Source organism: Salmo salar, chromosome ssa01, assembly GCF_905237065.1.
Source record: "Salmo salar chromosome ssa01, Ssal_v3.1, whole genome shotgun sequence".
In the NCBI taxonomy this organism is placed as follows: domain Eukaryota; kingdom Metazoa; phylum Chordata; class Actinopteri; order Salmoniformes; family Salmonidae; genus Salmo; species Salmo salar.
Genome location: NC_059442.1, coordinates 168,809,198 through 168,831,279, shown reverse-complemented (window position 1 = coordinate 168,831,279; position 22,082 = coordinate 168,809,198). Strand labels below are relative to the sequence as shown.

The 22,082-nt window shown below is 41.3% G+C and overlaps 1 protein-coding gene across 3 annotated transcripts in view; it reads right to left on the bottom strand.

Moving 5' to 3' along the window:
• The window catches only part of LOC106572331 (transcription factor 4), a 513,525-nt gene extending 498,963 nt beyond the window's left edge, over window positions 1–14,562 (bottom strand). The window contains exons 1-3 of one of the 3 annotated variants that reach the window (XM_045694032.1): window positions 13,999–14,562; window positions 13,646–13,684; window positions 11,572–11,641 (exon numbers count right to left, since the gene is read on the bottom strand). In XM_045694032.1, coding sequence (XP_045549988.1) covers window positions 11,572–11,641; window positions 13,646–13,684; window positions 13,999–14,070 — 181 coding nt within the window. In that variant the 5' untranslated portion in view covers window positions 14,071–14,562. The remainder of the gene's footprint in view (window positions 1–11,571; window positions 11,642–13,645; window positions 13,685–13,998) is intronic. The other 2 variants (XM_045694014.1, XM_045694023.1) reach the window with 2 other exon arrangements.
• Between the last annotated feature and the right edge of the window lie 7,520 nt (window positions 14,563–22,082).

Sequence of the window (22,082 nt, the reverse complement as noted above, 5' to 3'; positions counted from 1 at the left end):
CTGCAGGTTATCTCTGCAGTAGATTGCAACACCGCCCCCTTTGGCCGTTCTATCTTGTATGAAAATGTTGTAGTTAGGGATGAAGATTTCAGAGTTTTTGGTGGACTTCCTAAGCCAGGATTCAGACACAGCTAGGACATCCGGGTTGGCAGAGTGTGCTAAAGCAGTTAATAAAACAAACTTACGGAGGAGGCTTCTAATGTTAACATGCATGAAACCAAGGCTATTACGGTTACAGAAGTCATCAAAAGAGAGCGCCTGGGGAATAGGAGTGGAGCTAGGCACTGCAGGGCCTGGATTCACCTCTACATCACCAGAGGAATAGAGGAGGAGTAGGATAAGGGTACGGCTAAAAGCTATGAGAATTGGTCGTCTATGACGTCCGGAATAGAGAGTAAAAGGAGCAGGTTTCTGGGGGCCATAAAATAGCTTCAAGGTATAATGTACAGACAAAGGTATGCTAGGATGTGAATACAGTGGAGGTAAACCTAGGCGTTGAGTGGTGATGAGAGAGATATTGTCATTGAAACATCATTGAAACCAGAAGATGTCATAGCATGTGTGGGTGGTGGAACTGAAAGGTTGGATAAGGTATAATGAGCAGGGCTAGAGGCTCTACAGTGAAATAAGCCAATAAACACTAACCAGAACAGCAATGGACAAGGCATATTGACATTAAGGAGAGGCATACTTAGCCGAGTGATCATAAGGGTCCAGTGAGATTCAGACAGCTAGCCGGGCCATAGGTAGCAAGCTGGCAGAAGATGGAGGGAGGTCTGTTTTCAGCCACCTCGTGCGTTTCCGTCTGTAGATTAGTGGGTTTCCGTGTGGTAGAGGGGACCAATCCAATTGACAAAATAGTTATAGTTATAGTGGCCCAAGAAAATTGTCCGATAGACCTATTCAGATAGCAGCCGATAAGACAGCTAACGATTAGCGGGCCGCAGATGGGCGTTCCGGTTACGTTGCGACGGAGGGGCCAGTTGGAATAACTCCCTCGGGCAGATAACGTCGGTAGTTCAGTCGTGAAGGCCCAATGGGGCTCCGCATCGGCAGTAAAACGGGTCCGGATAGGTGATTGTAGCCCAGGAGTGGCTGATGGAACTCTTCAGCTGGCTAGCTCCGGAATAATTGGTGTTAGCTCCGGGACCGACGTTAGCCAATAGTCACTCAGGTAGCAGCAAGCTAGCTACAAGATCCAGGTGTAGATGTCCAGAGCCTGCGGTAGAAATCCGGGGATATGGAGAGAAAATAGGTCCGGTGTGCTCTGGTCTGAGTCACGCTGTACAAAACTGGCGATAGCTTTTCGAGCTAAGGGATAGCTGATGACCGCCAACCGTGGCTAGCTGAAATCCGACATTAGCCAGTGAACTGGCTAACCTCTGGCTAACCTCTGGCTAGCTTCTGTTGTGGATTTCAGATTTGAGGTAAATAATACTTTTTTTTAATTGGTGAGGCGGGTTGCAGGAGAGTGTTTTGAGGTTCAGTTTTTAGAAAAAAATATATAAAAACTTATGCGACGAAAAGATGTAAATACATATATACACGGGACACGACAAGAGGAGGACAAAGGACGTCTGACATCGCAACACTAAGGATACCTACTTAACATCGCAACACTAAGGATACCGACTTAACATCGCAACACTAAGGATACCTACTTAACATCGCAACACTAAGGATACCTCCTTAACATCGCAACACTAAGGATACCTACTTAACATCGCAACACTAAGGATACCTACTTAACATCGCAACACTAAGGATACCTACTTAACATCGCAACACTAAGGATACCTACTTAACATCGCAACACTAAGGATACCTACTTAACATCGCAACACTAAGGTTACCTACTTAACATCGCAACACTAAGGATACCGACTTAACATCGCAACACTAAGGATACCTACTTAACATCGCAACACTAAGGATACCTACTTAACATCGCAACACTAAGGATACCGACTTAACATCGCAACACTAAGGTTACCTAGTTAACATCGCAACACTAAGGGTACCTACTTAACATCGCAACACTAAGGATACCTACTTAACATCGCAACACTAAGGATACCTACTTAACATCGCAACACTAAGGATACCTACTTAACATCGCAACACTAAGGTTACCTAGTTAACATCGCAACACTAAGGATACCTACTTAACATCGCAACACTAAGGATACCTACTTAACATCGCAACACTAAGGATACCTACTTAACATCGCAACACTAAGGATACCTACTTAACATCGCAACACTAAGGATACCTACTTAACATCGCAACACTAAGGATACCTACTTAACATCGCAACACTAAGGATACCTACTTAACATCGCAACACTAAGGATACCTACTTAACATCGCAACACTAAGGATACCTACTTAACATCGCAACACTAAGGTTACCTAGTTAACATCGCAACACTAAGGATACCTACTTAACATCGCAACACTAAGGATACCTACTTAACATCGCAACACTAAGGATACCTACTTAACATCGCAACACTAAGGATACCTACTTAACATCGCAACACTAAGGATACCTACTTAACATCGCAACACTAAGGATACCTACTTAACATCGCAACACTAATGATACCTACTTAACATCGCAACACTAAGGATACCGACTTAACATCGCAACACTAAGGTTACCTAGTTAACATCGCAACACTAAGGATACCTACTTAACATCGCAACACTAATGATACCTACTTAACATCGCAACACTAAGGATACCTACTTAACATCGCAACACTAAGGTCTAAGAGCCAAGGAGGGACTCCTCTTCCCTAACATTTACATTTAAGTCATTTAGCAGACGCTCTTATCCAGAGCGACTTACAAAATGGTGCATTCACCTTATGATATCCAGTGGAACAACCACTTTACAATAGTACATCTAAATCTTTTAGGGGGGGGGGGTTAGAAGGATTACTTTATCCTATCCTAGGTATTCCTTAAAGAGGTGGGGTTTCAGGTGTCTCCGGAAGGTGGTGATTGACAGTCGATAAAACCAACACGCTCTCTCTCTCTCTCTCTGTGTGTGTGTATGAGAGAGAGAGGGAGAGAGAGAGAGGAAGATAGAAAGAGAGACAGACAGAGAGAGGGACAGACAGAGAGAGAGACATAGACAGGGAGAGAGACAGAGAGAGACAAAGACAGAGAGAGAGAGACAGAGAGAGAACATTGACTAAGGTTCAGGGTAGAGTACCGGGTGGTAGCCGGCTCGTGGGGACCCTGCAACAATCTTATGGCCTGGAGAAAAAAGCTGTTTATCAGTCTCTCGCAGTCCCAGCTTTGTACCTGTACTGTTTCTGCCTTGTAGATGATAGCAGGGTGAACAGGCCGTGGCTTTGGTGGCTGAGGTCCTTGATGATCTTCTTGGCCTTCCTGTGACACCGGGTGGTGTAGATGTCCCGGAGGGCAGGCAGCGTGCCCTCGATGATGCGTTGGGCTGACCACACCACCCTCTGGAGAGCACTGCGGTTGCTGTACCAGGCGGTGATACAGCCCGACAAGATGCTCTCAGTGGTGCATCTGTAGAAGTTTGTGAGGGTCTTAGGGGCAAAGCCACATTTCTTCAGCCTCCTGAGGTTGAAGAAGCTCTGTTGCACCTTCTTCAACACACTGTCTGTTTCCAGGAACTTTAAGCTTTTCATCCTGTCGATGTGGATGGGGGGGGCGTGCTGTCTCTGCTGTTTCCTGAAGTCCACAACCAGCTCCTTTGTTTTGTTGACGTTGAGGGACAGGTTATTTTCCTGGCACCACTCCGCCAGGGCCCTCACGTCCTTCCTGTAGACTGTCTCGTCATTGTTGGTAATCAGGCGTCTGCAAATGTGATGAGTTGGAGACATGTGTGGCCACGCAGTCAGGTGAATTCATCTCCCAGTGTCTGGTGGAAAGCAGACTGAACCAGGTTTTTCCCTCTAGGATTTAGCCTGTGTTTAGCTTCATTCTGTTTCTTTTCATCCTGAAAAACTCCCCAGCCCTTAACGATTACAAGGATACCCATAACACGATGCAGCCACCACTATGCTTGAAAATATGGAGAGTGATTCTCAGTCATGTGTTGTATTAGATTTGCCCCAAATATAACACTTTGTATTCAGGACAAAAAGTGAATTGCTTCGCCACATTTTTTGCAGTATTCCTTTAATGCCTTGTTGCAAACAGGATGCATGTTTTGGAACATAACAAAGGGTTTGAAAACTTATTGACTCAAGACATTTCAGATTTCATTTGTAATGAATAATTAAAAAAAATTAAAAATGTAAAAATAAAAACATTTGACTTTGACATTATGGGATAGGTGTGAAAGGCCAGTGAAAGAACATTTTAAATTCAGGTTTGTATTTAAATCTGAAATTGGTAAACCCACAATTGCTATTGTTTTTTTTTCAAGGTCCCTTTCGTGCTCCCTTCTTTATTTATTTTTATGTAATCAACTGACATATTTAAGTCGTTTAAATATAGAAAGTCTCCACTTACACAAGGCCTAGATGTTGTGTATGGGTTTGAGTTGACCATTGACATGCTTATACATAGGCCACAGCTGATTAGACTGCAGACAATGTCCATGTCCATCCTAATCAGACTATAAAGTAACTCTTCAGAAATACAATCCTCAGTATAAAACATCCATGTCCATCCATCCTAATCAGACTACAATCCTCTGCCATCCTCTGGATTTCAACGGAAACGACTTTAAATGAATTAAAGTGGCACTTCTTCAAATCAACCTTGAATTACAGCTTTAACTTTAATGGAAATAACTGCACACATCTCCATCACAAATGACTTTAGTAACATCATAAAGCTTTAGTGTCTGTGGTTTATATGTCGCTCAAGCCACGGGAAATTGTCTCGGTGGCTTAAAAACACATTGTGGAGACTTATGAATCAATTATTAATATCAACCTATGAGGTTTTGAGGAGAAAAATAGTACACGACTCAGATACAACCTTGAAATTATTATCTTTATTAGAGCTAGTAATTATTAGCATTAAATACTATAAATATTGCTAATAATATCTGCCATTATAGCTAAAACACCCATTAATTCCTAATCCGCAGCAGTAATTACAGCATGGCTCAGGTTTTTTTTGTCAGGCCCGTTCTGCTTCCTGAGAGTAAGACAATTTAAAACTAGTCTCAGAGGCAGAGAGAGGAGGGAGAGAGAGAGAGAAAAGAGAAAAGAGATAGATAGAAAGAAAGAGAGAGGCAGGGAGAGAGATGGGAAGAGCAGAGAGAGAGACGGGAAGAGGAGAGAGAGGCAAAGAGAGAGAGACGGGAAGAGGAGACAGAGAGAGAGACAGAGAGAGAGAGAGAGAGAGAGAGAGAGAGAGAGAGAGAGACAGAGAGAGATGGGAAGAGGAGAGAGAGAGATGAGAAAGGGGCTAGGAATACGGCTGGGCGATATGGAAGGAATCCAGGTTTCGCTTCCCTCTTCTCCTTGTTTCGTCTTTATTTTGAATGTAATCAGTCTCTTTTTGACTGACAGGCGTGACCAAAACAGATCATGTTGAATAGAGAAAGCAGGGAACAGTCAGGCTTGCATTGGAAGTACTTTATCTGTCTACGTCCCAAACGGCATCCTATTCCCTACATAGCACAAGTTTTTAACCTCCTATATAGGACGCCATTTGGAACAGAGTCTGTGTAGAAGTAGATCAAATGGAACGTTGCAGGATATTATTAAGACAGTATTTACCCCTGAACGGTGTCTTAATAATGCTATGCCCGATTAGGAGAACAAAAATATGGCATGCCATCAGGGCCTATCTTCCGCCTTCACCCAAATCTCTCCTCATACAGTGGAACTCTGTCACAGAGACACACACACACACACACACACATACACACACACACACACACACACACACACACACACACACACACACACACACACACACACACACACACACACACACACACACACACACACGGAACTCTGGCACAGCCAGAAGAGGGGCTGAGCTTCACTGACTGTTTATGTACAGCTTTGCTTTTCTCTCACAAAAGAAAAATAGAAATGCCACAGATGGATTTTTAGTGATCACCTCCTCTGATGTTTCAGCTTGAAAAGATAAATAAAATAAAAATAGCTTACATTTAGGTCTGTGTACAGTACACTTATAAGATTTGGGGTTTTCATTTATTTATTTATTTATTTTTCTTCTTCTTTGTTTGTCAATTCACACTTTTATTAAACATTTCCTCCCCTCTATCGTTTGCCAATTCCAAGTTGCGTGGCAACAGGGTAGAGCAGTGTTCGTACCCGCCTCCCACCCTTCCTTGCCACCCTACAATACAATTCACATGGCACCCTACTCCCTATAAAGTGCACTTCTTTAAAGTAAAGTAGTGAAAGTAGTGAACTATAATGGCATTAGGGACGCAGCCTAAAACGAGGAGCGTAACATGGAAGTTGCCAAGACCTTAAATAACCATTGGGATCTTAAAAACAGACAGTGAGCGAGCGAGGTATCTAGAAGATGAAAGAGTTACGTGTCATTATATTTTAGGATAATCCCATATTGCCATTATTAAAAAAAATAAAAAATGTGGGTGATTCAATATTAAATGCTTAATCCAACTCCGTGATAGACTAGGCCTATGCATTGGCATTAGGCTTGTCAACCACACATTCATCCATACACAAACAACACTGTGCTTAGGCCTCTTTAGAAACAGGAAGCAGTGGCCTCCTTAGAGACAGGAAGCAGTGGCCTCCTTAGAGACAGGAAGCAGTGGCCTCCTCAGAGACAGGAAGCAGTGGCCTCCTTAGACACAGGAAGCAGTGGCCTCCTTAGACACAGGAAGCAGTGGCCTCCTTAGAGACAGGAAGCAGTGGCCCCCTTAGACACAGGAAGCAGTGGCCTCCTTAGAGACAGGAAGCAGTGGCCTCCTTAGACACAGGAAGCAGTGGCCTCCTTAGAGACAGGAAGCAGTGGCCTCCTTAGACACAGGAAGCAGTGGCCTCCGTAGAGACAGGAAGCAGTGGCCTCCTTAGAAACAGGAAGCAGTGGCCTCCTTAGAGACAGGAAGCAGTGTCCGCCTTAGAGACAGGAAGCAGTGGCCTCCTTAGAAACAGGAAGCAGTGGCCTCCTTAGAAACAGGAAGCAGTGCCCTCCTTAGAGACAGATAGCAGTGGCCTCCTTAGAAACAGGAAGCAGTGGCCTCCTTAGAAACAGGAAGCCGTGCATCAGTAGCATGGTCTAAGTTAGGAACTGACTCATTCAACACCTACAAAAAACCAGGACACTATCCATGCCAGAATCTCTTCTCCCCTTTCAGAAAATGTTTAAAGATATATATATTTATATATATATACAGTACCAGTCAAAAGTTTGGAAACACCTACTCATTCCAGGATTTTTCTTTACTTTTTTACTGTTTTCTACACTGTAGAATAATAGTGAAGACATCAAAACTATGAAATAACACATATGGAATCATGTAGTAATCAAAAAAGTGTTAAACAAATCAAAATAGATTATCTATTTTAGATTCTACAAAGTAGCCACCCTTTGCCTTGATGACAGCTTTGCACACTCTTGAAATTCTCTCAAGCAGCTTTATGATCAATGCTTTTCCAACCATCTTGAAGGAGTTCCCAAATATGCTGAGCACTTATGCTGCTTTTCCTTCACTCTGTGGTCCAAATTATCCCAAACCATCTGAACTGTGTTGAGGTCGGGTAATTATGGAGGCCAGGTCATCTGATGCAGCACTCCATCACTCTCCTGCTTGGTCAAATAGCCCTTACACAGCCTTGAGGTGTGTTTTAGGTCATTGTCCTGTTGAAAAACTAATGATAGCTCCACTAAGCGCAAACCAGATGGGATGGCGTATTGCTGCTGAATGCTGTGGTAGCCATGCTGATTAAGTGTGCCTTGAATTTTAAATAAATCACTGACAGTGTCACCAGCAAAGCACCCCCACACCGTCACACCTCCTCCTCCATGCTTCATGGTGGGAACCACACATGCAGAGATCATCCGTTCACCTACTCTCACAAAGAACCAACAATTTCAAATTTAGACTCATCAGATCAAAGGACAGATTTCCACCGGTCTAATGTGCATTGCTCGTGTTTCTTGGCCCAAGCAAGTCTCTTCTTATAAATGGTGTTCTTTAGTAGTGGTTTCTTTGCAGAAATTTGACCATGAAGGCCTGATTCACGCAGTCTCCTCTGAACAGTTGATGTTGAGATGCGTCTGTTACTTGAACTCTGTGAAGCATTTGTTTGGGCTGCAATCTGAGATGCAGTTAACTCTAATGGACTTATCCTCTGCAATAGAGGTAACTCTGGGTTGACGGTCCTCGTGAGAGACAGTTTCATCACAGCGCTTGATGGTTTTTGCAACTGCACTTGAAGAAACTTTCAAAGTTCGTGAATATTTAGAGATTGACTGACCTTCATGTCTTAAAGTAATGATGGACTGTCATTTATCTTTATTTATTTGAGCTGTTCTTGCCATAATATGGACTTGGGTCTTTTACCAAATAGGGATATCTTCTGTATACCACCCCTACCTTGTCACAACACAACTGATTGGCTCAACCACATTAAGGAAATAAATTCCACAACTTAACTTTTAACAAGGCACACCTGTTAATTTAAATGCATTCCAGGTGACTACCTCATGAAGCTGGTTGAGAGAATGCCAAGCGTGTGCAAAGTTGTCAACAAGGCAAAGGGTGGCTACTTTGAAGAATCTCGAATATAAAATATATTTTCATTTGTTTAACACTTTTGGTTACTACATGATTCCATGTGTTATTTCATAGTTTGAATGTCTTCACTATTATTCTACAATGTACAAAACAGTAAAAAATAAACAAAAACCCTGGAATGAGTAGGTGTGTCCAAATTCTTTCCGGTACTGTATATACAGTGAGGGAAAAAAGTATTTGATTCCCTGCTGATTTTGTACGTTTGCCCACTGACAAAGAAATGATCAGTCTATAATTTTAATGGTAGGTTTATTTGAACACTCTTAAAGGGAGTGCTCCTAATCTCAGCTTGTTACCTGTATAAAAGACACCTGTCCACAGAAGCAATCAATCAGATTCCAAACTCTCCACCATGGCCAAAACCAAAGAGCTCTCCAAAATTGTCAGGGACAAGATTGTGGACTTACACTAGGCTGGAATGGGCTACAAGACCGTCGCCAAGCAGCTTGGTGAGAAGGTGACTACAGTAGGTGCGATTATTCTCAAATGGAAGAAACACAAAAGAACTGTCAATCTCCCTCGGCCTGGGGCTCCATGCAAGATCTCACCTCATGGAGTTGCAATGATCATGAGAACGGGGAGGAATCAGCCCAGAACTACACGGGAGGATCTTGTCAATGATCTCAAGGCAGCTGGGACCATAGTCACCAAGAAAACAATTGGTAACACACTACGCCGTGAAGGACTGAAATCCTGCAGCGCCCGCAAGGTCCCCCTGCTCAAGAAAGCACATATACATGCCCGTCTGAAGTTTGCCAATGAACATCTGAATGATTCAGAGGACAACTGGTGAAAGTGTTGTGGTCAGATGAGACCAACATGGAGCTCTTTGGCATCAACTCAACTCGCCGTGTTTGGAGGAGGAGGAATGCTGCCTATGACCCCAATAACACCATCCCCACCGTCAAAAATGGAGGTGGAAACATTATGCTTTGGGGGTGTTTTCTGCTAAGGGGACAGGACAACTTCACCTCATCAAAGGGACGATGGACGGGGCCATGTACCGTCAAATCTTGGGTGAGAACCTCCTTCCCTCAGCCAGGGCATTGAAAATGGGCCGTGGATGGGTATTCCAGCATGACAATGACCCAAAACACACGGCCAAGGCAATAAAGGAGTGGCTCAAGAAGAAGCACATTAAGGTCCTGGAGTGGCCTAGCCAGTCTCCAGACCTTAATCCCATAGAAAATCTGTGGAGGGATCTGAAGGTTCGAGTTGCCAAACGTCAGCCTCGAAACCTTAATGACTTGGAGAAGATCTGCAAAGAGGAGTGGGACAAAATCCCTCCTGAGATGTATGCAAACCTGGTGGCCAACTACAAGAAATGTCTGACCTCTGTGATTGCCAACAAGGGTTTTGCCACCAAGTACTAAGTCATGTTTTGCAGAGGGGTCAAATACTTATTTTCATTAAAATGCAAATCAATTTATAAAATTTTTGACATGCGTTTTTCTGGATTTGTTTGGTTGTTATTCTGTCTCTCACTGTTCAAATAAACCTACCATTAAAATTATAGACTGATCATTTCTTTGTCAGTGGGCAAACGAACAAAATCAGCAAGGGATCAAATACTTTTTTCTCTCACAGTATATATATATTTGACATATATTCCTTTGTCGCACATCCACTGCTCTTTAACACACCACAAGTACAATATCCACTGGTACGTTACCATAGCAGAAATTAAAATCTTGATATAGTGGTGCATTGGAATATGACGATACAAATTATGCTACAAAGCCACATGAAATGACCTACCTACAGAAAGAAATGACCTACCTACAGTATAGAGAGAAATAGACTAGCTACAGTATAGAGAGAAATAGTCTACCTACAGTATAGAGAGAAATAGTCTACCTACAGTATAGAGAGAATTAGTCTACCTACAGTATAGAGAGAAATAGCCTACCTACAGTATAGAGAGAAATAGTCTACCTACAGTATAGAGAGAAATAGCCTACTGTACCTACAGAGAGAAATAGCCTACCTATTGAGAGAAATGACAATGCAAAGTCTATTCCAAAACACAAACATGTCTGCCACTGTGCTACAGAGACAAAATAGTGAACCGCAAACCACATAGGTCTACAAACGACAACAGCGTTAAAAAAAAAAAAAAAGAATTCAGCATCGCTCTCTTTTAAACCCACAGAAAATTGGCGGTATAGTTGAACTGTATGTAGTAGAACTGCCACTCGTATGATACACCTGCTGTTAATACCCAAAGAGGAAAGGAGTCTTCATTGAGGCCAGACGCTTAAAGAAACATCAGGTATTCTCAGCTACGGGGGCTAGTGAGTGGGAGGTCCCAAAGACGTGTGAACAATTTCAATGTACTATACAGCACATGTAAACCCACTACTATCACGGTCAATACCAACAGAGATATTCACAGCTTTAAAAAGGGTTATTGATAATAGTGTATGATTTATACGTTTGATTGTGTGTGTGTGTGTGTGTGTGTGTGTGTGTGTGTGTGTGTGTGTGTGTGTGTGTGTGTGTGTGTGTGTGTGTGTGTGTGTGTGGGTGTACAATGTAATATCTGATGCACAAAGCTAACCCATTAGGCACAAACGTCTATTCAACATCAATTCAATGTCGGTTCAACGGAATTTCATTGAAATGACATGGAGACAATGTTGATTCAACCAGTGTGTGCCCCAGAGGTTAAAAGACATCTCCGATAATATATGTAAACTTGTTAACAAGAGAACAAATGTGACGCTACAAAATAAAATGATAACAACGGTATGTTAAACAACATGTGCAATATCCACAACTAGAATTGAGTTATTTAAATGAGTTGTGATTGACATACTTGAGCCTGCAAAATGTCCACTTCCCAGGGAGATTGGTCCGTTTTTACCACTAACAGGAGGAGAGAACATCTGGAAGAAAAATAAACAGTAAGGTACTTTACAAGAGACGCTCTTTTATTGTTTGAAAGTTAAATAATAAATCAATCAATCAATAATAGTATGTGTTCTAGTGAAAACGTTTTTTTTTTTTAATGACTGTGTAGTATTATTATCAGGCTGTAACACACTAACACAATAAAGCATAAGAATGGTCTATGGTGGGAACACAAGCCAATTTCAAGAGGGTGCTTCACATACCCATACCCTAATGGTATTTCCCTGATGGACTATCTCTGCTGTATATGCTACATGTGGACATCGATATAGCCCTAGTGGGTGTATTCTATATGTATCCTTATAGCCCTAGTGGGTGTATTCTATATGTATCCTTATAGCCCTAGTGGGTGTATTCTATATGTATCCTTATAGCCCTAGTGGGTGTATTCTATATGTATCCTTATAGCCCTAGTGGGTGTATTCTATATGTATCCTTATAGCCCTAGTGGGTGTATTCTATATGTATCCTTATAGCCCTTGGTGGGTGTATTCTATATGTATCCTTATAGCCCTAGTGGGTGTATTCTATGTGTATCCTTATAGTCCTAGTGGGTGTATTCTATATGTATCCTTATAGCCCTAGTGGGTGTATTCTATGTGTATCCTTATAGCCCTAGTGGGTGTATTCTATATGTATCCTTATAGCCCTTGGTGGGTGTATTCTATATGTATCCTTATAGCCCTAGTGGGTGTATTCTATATGTATCCTTATAGCCCTAGTGGGTGTATTCTATATGTATCCTTATAGCCCTAGTGGGTGTATTCTATATGTATCCTTATAGCCCTTGGTGGGTGTATTCTATATGTATCCTTATAGCCCTAGTGGGTGTATTCTATGTGTATCCTTATAGCCCTAGTGGGTGTATTCTATATGTATCCTTATAGCCCTTGTGGGTGTATTCTATATGTATCCTTATAGCCCTAGTGGGTGTATTCTATATGTATCCTTATAGCCCTAGTGGGTGTATTCTATATGTATCCTTATAGCCCTTGGTGGGTGTATTCTATATGTATCCTTATAGCCCTAGTGGGTGTATTCTATATGTATCCTTATAGCCCTAGTGGGTGTATTCTATATGTATCCTTATAGCCCTAGTGGGTGTATTCTATATGTATCCTTATAGCCCTAGTGGGTGTATTCTATATGTATCCTTATAGCCCTAGTGGGTGTATTCTATATGTATCCTTATAGCCCTAGTGGGTGTATTCTATATGTATCCTTATAGCCCTAGTGGGTGTATTCTATATGTATCCTTATAGCCCTAGTGGGTGTATTCTATATGTATCCTTATAGCCCTAGTGGGTGTATTCTATATGTATCCTTATAGCCCTAGTGGGTGTATTCTATATGTATCCTTATAGCCCTAGTGGGTGTATTCTATATGTATCCTTAAAATGAGGATATGAAAAATGTGCCTATAGCCTACTCAGAAATAACAGCGATGTAATACTGTAGCTATAAGTAGGCCTATCTAACTGTAAAAACACTGACCAAATGTCTGGATTATCAAGTAGGATTTTTTTTTCTAACCCTGATACATAAAAAGCGCATTATATATTTTTCTCAGACAGCTAGCTCGAAGTTGACCAAGAGTTGCGAGCATTATTGGTTAATGAAAACATGACCGTAGGCACGTTTCCTTGTCCAAACTTACGAACATAAAGCGTTTCTATAAAGACAAATATTTGACACAACCAGAACAGGTCTGAATAAAGTCAACTATTCGTTATTCCTAACATTAAATAAAAATATAGACATTGGAAAAGTACCTTTAACATATGTGTTATAAAGCATCGACTATTTGTTATTATGTCTTATGGGGCTACTCCCGCATGCAGTTATGACTGGGACTGGTCTATAGACAGAGAGAGCTGTCACTAGAATGCATAAAAAGACAAGGAGAAAAACTTATTCATCATGTTCTATTCTAGCACAGAATGAAACAAGGAAAAAATACTTAAAAGGGGATATACTACCATTGATGTTGGGAACATTTTCAAATCGCTGTTTCGCATCTATAGAAACAACACAATTACTAATGCAATATCATATTTCTCTGCACATATTTTTGGAAGAAAAAAAAACACTTAGTAATAGAAAACCACAATTCTTTTTAACTTTCTTTAAATCATATTGTTTACCCTTGAGTTAAAGACGTACAGAGAAGAATAAAAAAAAAAATAACACTTTTAAAGAAATAGCCTATCTCACAATGAATACCAAAAAAAACATGAGTCTATCTATTGCCATACAAATCAAAAAATATAAACAGCCGCCGATAGGTCGGTGCCTTGGTTTCGGTCATTGCAATATTATAACAATTGCTTACCGCACTGAAATCCAATAAGTCGCTCAGTTCTTTGTCTGTCCCTATGGCAGCCATTCGCTGTTGGTGATGCATTTTAGTAAAATCACACAAACCTAAAAAACATGGAAACAAATAGCGGTCAGAGGACGCCAGTTCTCGCACCGATAGGAGGGGTGCCGACCTTATCGCTCACTGTATGAGATCTTCCTCACAATCAACACACGACCGGGAACCCGGAATCGCGCAAATTCCACTTTGCATTAAAATCTATTATATTTCAACGCATCCTTGTGCCACATGAGATTTAGATTTAAACAAAACAAGAATCCGGTAATTGTATGAAAGAAACTAGACACAATACGAATGTTTCCCAAAGTCCAGTTCTGACTGTGCAAAAGGCAGTTTAACCGGGAGATCAAGTGACAATCCCGTGCATAGAAAAATAAATAAATAAATAAACGTTATAAAGACAGCGGAAAATGTATAGAAAACGGACTTGTTAAACTAAGCCAACACAGGCAGTGAAAGTATGACAGAACGTTTGTAAATATCCGTTTGTAAATGGGAACGTGATCATTGAGGACTTGTATTCATTTCCACGGAGCTGAGTTTGAGCCCCATGTGCGTGTGACAGAATAACAGTCTTAATAACGTTGGTTTCTACAGCCACCTAGCTACCTTTTAATATATCGATACCTGCACTTCTGCTGCCCTGTATTTGGTGCGTTGAAATGTACATTACAAAGGGGATATAATACAAGTGATTGATATTCCATAAAATAAATCTTTGTTTTCATTGATGGGTTTAAAACGCCGATATATTTGTGTTCAACAGAATATCGTGAGCAGGTGAGTGAATGTCGATCTGTCAACATGTCAAACCACAGAAAATCTTGGTTGGTACATTATGGATAGATATTCCCGCTGATGTTGAAAATAACTTTTATATCGATAGTAGCTATTCTACTTTTAAAATTGTGAAAAATATTTGATGTCATTACAAGATAACAAAGCCCCTGTTCACTGGGTTGTATGTATTTGTGTAAATTGAGGCTTGAGATCATTGATTTCTACCTGCAACACTGTAGCTGCTGGGAGTCTCTAAATGATGCTGACAAGACTGCGAACGTTATTTCCAGTATCTACTGAAATATAGTGGGACTATAGGTGAGTTGTGTTTTTGGCATCAACACAGGTAGACTATACTGTTCTATCACAGGCGATGAAACGTGTAAATAAAACCTATTTTAACGTTACATAAAATAAGTGCCTATTTTTGCCCTATTTTCAGAGCTAAGAGACTAACACAGCTAACGTGGACTGGCTAACATGTTGTTGTTTTTCTTCCGCTAAATACTGTCATAAAACGGTGCCTGTCTGTTTTGAGGGGTTAACGGTGGATAGATACCGACACGAACTGTCACAAATACCCGTTACACGTTTGATTGATCAATCAACAATGGTGTCTTCGTCTGCAACCAATAGAAAAGTTTTAGCAGACTGGCTTGTCAGACTGGCTTGTTCAGACTGGCTTGTTGAGACTGGCTTGTTGATACTGGCTTGTTCAGACTGGCTTGTCAGACTGGCTTCAGACTGGCTTGTTGAGACTGGCTTATCAGACTGGCTTGTCAGACTGGCTTATCAGACTGGCTTGTCAGACTGGCTTGTTCAGACTGGCTTGTCAGACTGGCTTGTTGAGACTGGCTTGTCAGACTGGCTTGTCAGACTGGCTTATCAGACTGGCTTCAGACTGGCTTGTCAGACTGGCTTATCAGACTGGCTTGTCAGACTGGCTTGTTCAGACTGGCTTGTCAGACTGGCTTATCAGACTGGCTTGTCAGACTGGCTTATCAGACTGGCTTGTCAGACTGGCTTCAGACTGGCTTGTTGAGACTGGCTTCAGACTGGCTTGTTGAGACTGGCTTGTCAGACTGGCTTGTTGAGACTGGCTTGTTCAGACTGGCTTGTTCAGACTGGCTTGTCAGACTGGCTTGTTCAGACTGGCTTGTCAGACTGGCTTGTTGAGACTGGCTTGTTAAGACTGGCTTGTCCAGACTGGCTTGTTGAGACTGGCTTGTTGAGACTGGCTTGTCAGACTGGCTTATCAGACTGGCTTGTCAGACTGGCTTATCAGACTGGCTTGTCAGACTGGATTCAGACTGGCTTGTTGAGACTGGCTTCAGACTGGCTTGTTGAGACTGGCTTCAGACTGGCTTGTTGAGACTGGCTTGTCAGACTGGCTTGTTGAGACTGGCTTGTCAGACTGGCTTGTTGAGACTGGCTTGTCAGACTGGCTTGTTGAGACTGGCTTGTCAGACTGGCTTCAGACTGGCTTGTCAGACTGGCTTATCAGACTGGCTTCAGACTGGCTTGTTGAGACTGGCTTCAGACTGGCTTGTTGAGACTGGCTTGTTGAGACTGGCTTGTCAGACTGGCTTGTTGAGACTGGCTTGTCAGACTGGCTTGTTCAGACTGGCTTGTCAGACTGGCTTATCAGACTGGCTTCAGACTGGCTTGTTGAGACTGGCATGTCAGACTGGCTTGTTGCGACGTTAGCCAGACAGGCACAGAAGTGAGACGATTCCAACTTGTCTGACAAAACAGTTTTTATGAAATCCACATACTGGGTATGTCGCCAACTGTCCTTGTTGTAAATAAGTTGCACCAACATAAAAAATGTAATTAAATTACCTTAGTTTGATATGTTTACGTAATCCACAAAAGTGTATATATTTGATTTGCTCTCTATGTGTAAAACTCAACGATAGCTGACGACTTTTGCCTGTGCTAGCGGAGCTATCTAAAAATATTTCTCTTCTCTACGATGTTAGCGACTACATTTGTTTGAAAACTCAAATATGTTTTCCAGTTTAGGGTCAACTTTGCAGCAAAACGTAGTTGTACATCCAGGGGCTGCTTTAAATTAGACGTTTGGTTTAGTTTTCACATCCTGTGCAGTTAGCTACCAGGCTAGCTGTCTACTTTTCCATTGCTCTGGTCTAGCTCTCAGCCGTGTGTCACTAGTTACCACAGACACAAAGTCTGAATTATGGCTAAACCCCGCCTATTTCTACACTTTATCTTCTTCAAACCTTAACCATAAACTTAAAACCACACTGCTTACCTTGTGCCTGCTAACCTCATGCCTAGTGTTAAATTAAGACCAAAAAAAAAAAGCACATTATTTTGTTTTCATTAATTTTTTAGGATATATCCAATTGGGACTTTGTGGCTGTGGTAATTAGTGACAGCCCACTTTTTTTTCCTGGTTTCGTCCACATCCGGCGACGTAAATCATTCTCCAAGACCGGTAACGTTGACCAGAATAAACTGAGTGGTGCCGATCAGAAATGTTTTAAAGATGGACAATATTTTTTTTCTTTAGAAATTACTGTGTTGACATTTTTGTTGTACAAGTACATACAAATCTGTTTCACTGTGAAACGTTTATTCTGTATTTGTCTGAGAGATGTGTAGTAGGCAATGTTTTGCTTCCTCTCCTCATCACACATAGCCATCCTCACTGTTTTTCAGCAGTTTTCTATATTTATGGGGTGTATTGCTTTAAACAAATAACTATGTTGATACTGTTTTTATTTAAATTGATCTCCTTCATTTAGACAAACAAGAAACAGAAAGTTAAAATTATCTTCAGAGTATATGAAAGAGTAACCATATAATGTTAAAAAGCAATAGCTTTCAGCTTCTTATCAAGAAGATTCTGAGGACTCACACTAAGCTGATAAGCCTGTAGCGTGGGTCCGCATGTAGAATCTAGTGTGCATCTCACATCCTAAATTACATCCTATTCTCTATATAGTGCACTACTTTTGATGAGAGCTCTGTGCTGGTCCCTGGTCAAATGTAGTGCGCTATATTCGGACTACAGGGTGCCATTTGAATGTATCCAGAGAGCGAGAGCTCCTCTCTTTTCAGAGAAGATGTCAGGTTTTATCATCAGTGCTTGAAAACTGTTTTGTTGACAGCTACGTTTTACGAGAGGGCAAAAAAAAAAAAAAATACCCACTATGGTGGTGTTGATATCACGTTTGTTTTGGGATATATCCCTTATCGCAATTATTATTATTATCACTTATTCACAATTATCATGATTATCACTTACCACTTTATTACAATTATTATTATAATGATCATCACTTACCACTTTATCACAACAATTTATCACTTATTACCGTGTAATATTTGATTTTGGAGAGATTTGTTTTAGTGTTAGTGTTAGGGCCATCTTCACTCTTATCACAAAGACACTGTGCATCTCAACTTGTATTTATATATTTTATTTATTTAACCTTTATTTAACTAGGCAAGTCAGTTAAGAACAAATTCTTATTTACAATGACGGCCTACCAAAAGGCAAAAGGCCTCCTGCGGGGACGGGGACATGGGATTAAAAATAAATAAATAAATACAATATAAATATAGGACAAAAACACACATCACAACACACAAAGGTCAAGAAGATAAAGACAACAATACATTACACAAAGCAGCCAACAACTGTCAGTAAGAGTGTCCATGATTGAGTGTTTGACTCAATGGCACCCTATTTCTTATATAGTTTCTAGCCTTATGGGCCCTGGTCAAAAGTAGTGCACTATATAGGGAATAGGGTGTAATTTGTGACATACTGACTGACTGACCACTGAGCTGGGGCGGTTGCGTGGAGGATGAGGGATTTAATCAAAGAGCTGTACTGAATCTGTGCTTATTACAGTGTGTGTTGGGCCTTAGTAGGTCACTGGTATTACACGGGTAACATTAGGGTATCATACCATTCATAGGGATGAAATAAGCATTAGTATTTTTGTAGTAATTAGTATTAGTATTTTTGTAGTAATTAGTATTTTTGTAGTAATTGGTATTAGTATTTTTGTAGTAATTAGTATTAGTATTTTTGTAGTAATTAGTATTAGTATTTTTGTAGTAATTAGTATTAGTATTTTTGTAGTAATTAGTATTAGTATTTTTGTAGTAATTAGCATTAGTATTTTTGGACAAATTCCTAAGCCTGGCTATAGTCATAACATGCATAGTCCTGGCTATTAATTAAATGGTCTAATATTCTTTATAATTTTTGCATGCACATGTTATAGAACATTTCTCCACGTGCATGTAAAAGGTGTTTCATTCCAAGGATAAAATGTAGTACTAAGTTATTTCACTCAACAACAGTCAGAGACTTGCTTTTAAAATTTTTAAAAAAAATTCTAAATGTTACATCTATGTTAAATCCTGAAAAGGGTTTTAGTGAGGAGTGTAACCTGAAACAGCCACTTTATGTCGATATATTATGTAAATCAATAATATTTATTATGTACGTCCAAGACACTTTCACAGAATAGTACACATTCCACAAGTACTGAAGACAGGATGTTGATTGATTGTCTGCCGGAGGTTTAAGAGGAGCATTGTGGAAGTAGCAGGTGTAAAGAGAGAAAACTATTCTAGCTAATCAGTGATGAGTACACGCCGTGCTGTAACCAGCTAAAAAAAGTACCAAGCTGTTAGAGAGAGAGAGAGAGAGAGAGACTGTAAATAGCTATAATATAACATTTGAAATGTCTCTATTCCTTTGAAACTTTTGTGAGTTTAATGTCTACTGTTAATTTCTGGTTGTTTATTATCTATTTAACTTGCTTTGGCAATGTAAACATTTTTCTCATGCCAATAAAGCCCTTCAAATTGAATTGAGACAGAGGGTTAGCGAGAGAAAGAGAGAGAGATAAAGAGAAAGAGTGAGATAAAGAGAGAGAGAGGGCGAGAATTAGTGAGAGAGAGAAAAAAGAGGAGAGGAATGCATTTTAAATCTGGACATTGTGGTAATATAGGGGTGAGTCATTATGAAGAATTCATTATATAAACACATACAGCCTGAATAGCTGTGGCTTGAAAACATCATGTTTTGCAAAAAGAACCTGTGGAAGAATGCAGCTGCAGAGAGAGAGAGAGAGAGAGAATGAGTGAGTGAGAAATACAGAGGGAGAGACATGGAGAGTGAGTGAGAGAAAGAGAGAGAAGGAGAGAGAGAGAGAGAGAGAGAGAGAGAGAGAACAGTGAGAAAAGCAGGAGAACGGAACAGAACAGTAAACCAGAGTTAATACCCTTTGATAGCGTCCTGGGATTGTAGTGGGATCATAACAGAGCCGGGTCTCAGGGATCGGATTACGCCACATTCCTCCCCTCAGCTCTCCACTGCCCTCCTGAGCCCTCCTGCTGAGAGGCACAGACCACAGACATCTTCAGTTACAGGCTGTTGTCATTCCAAATGGTGGTCTGGTTGGTCAGCACACTCACTGTTTTAGTTTTTTTGATGGGGATAGTTTAGTTTATCCCTAGTGTGTGTGTGTGTGTGTGTGTGTGTGTGTGTGTGTGTGTGTGTGTGTGTGTGTGTGTGTGTGTGTGTGTGTGTGTGTGTGTGTGTGTGTGTGTGTGTGTGTGTGTGTGCGCGCATTTGGAAAGGAGGGAGAGCCAAGCAGATGGTACAGTGGTTTGTACAGGTGCCACTGAGGTCAGAGGGAGAAACTAGGTTCATTTCCGAGGCAGAAAATCTTTTGAAAAATGTTTCACTTCATGAAAAAGGCACTTTGGAAAGTTTGGATGCGATGAAATGTAGAAAGAAGAATACATTCGTTGAATGAAAATGGACATCAACTTATAAAAAAACATGGATTATATTTGAAACAAAACAAAACAAAACAACATTTATTTGTCACATGCGCCAAATACAAGAGTGAAATGCTTACTTAGAAGCCCTTAACCAACAATGCAGTTTTAAGAAAAATAAGTGTAAAGTAAAAAAATAGATAAGTAAAAAAGAGCAGCAGCGAGACTATATACAGCGGCGAGACTATATACAGGGGGTACTGGTACAGAGTCAATGTGGAGGCTATATACACGGGGTACCAGTACAGAGTCAATGTGGAGGCTATATACAGGGTGTTACGGTACAGAGTCAATGTGGAGGCTATATACAGGGGGTACTGGTACAGAGTCAATGTGGAGGCTATATACACGGGGTACCAGTACAGAGTCAATGTGGAGGCTATATACAGGGGGTACCGGTACAGAGTCAATGTGGAGGCTATATACAGGGGGTACCGGTACAGAGTCAATGTGGAGGCTATATACAGGGGGTACCGGTACAGAGTCAATGTGGGGGCTATATACAGGGGGTACCGGTACAGAGTCAATGTGGAGGCTATATACAGGGGGTACCGGTACAGAGTCAATGTGGAGGCTATATACAGGGTGTTACGGTACAGAGTCAATGTGGAGGCTATATACAGGGGGTACCGGTACAGAGTCAATGTGGAGGCTATATACAGGGGGTACCGGTACAGAGTCAATGTGGAGGCTATATACAGGGGGTACCGGTACAGAGTCAATGTGGAGGCTATATACAGGGGGTACCGGTACAGAGTCAATGTGGAGGCCATATACAGGGTGTTACGGTACAGAGTCAATGTGGAGGCTATATACAGGGGGTACCGGTACAGAGTCAATGTGGAGGCTCTATACAGGAGGTACCGGTACAGAGTCAATGTGGAGGCTATATACAGGGGGTACCGGTACAGAGTCAATGTGGAGGCTATATACAGGGGGTACCGCTACAGAGTCAATGTGGAGGCTTTATACAGGGGGTACCGGTACAGAGTCAATGTGGAGGCTATATACAGGGGGTACCGGTACAGAGTCAATGTGGAGGCTATATACAGGGGGTACCGCTACAGAGTCAATGTGGAGGCTATATACAGGGGGTACCGGTACAGAGTCAAGGTGGGGGCTATATACAGGGGGTACCGGTACAGAGTCAATGTGGAGGCTATATACAGGAGGTACCGGTACATAGTCAATGTGGAGGCTATATACAGGGGGTACCGGTACAGAGTCAATGTGTGGGGGCACCAGTTAGTCGGGGTAATTGAGGTAGTATGTACATGTAGGTAGAGTTATTAAAGTGACTATGCAGAGATAAGTAACAGCAGCGTAAAAGATGGGAAGTGACGACGACAAATAGTCTAGAAGGGCCATTTGATTTGCTGTTCAGGAGTCTTATGTTTTGGGGGTAGAAGCGGTTTAGAATC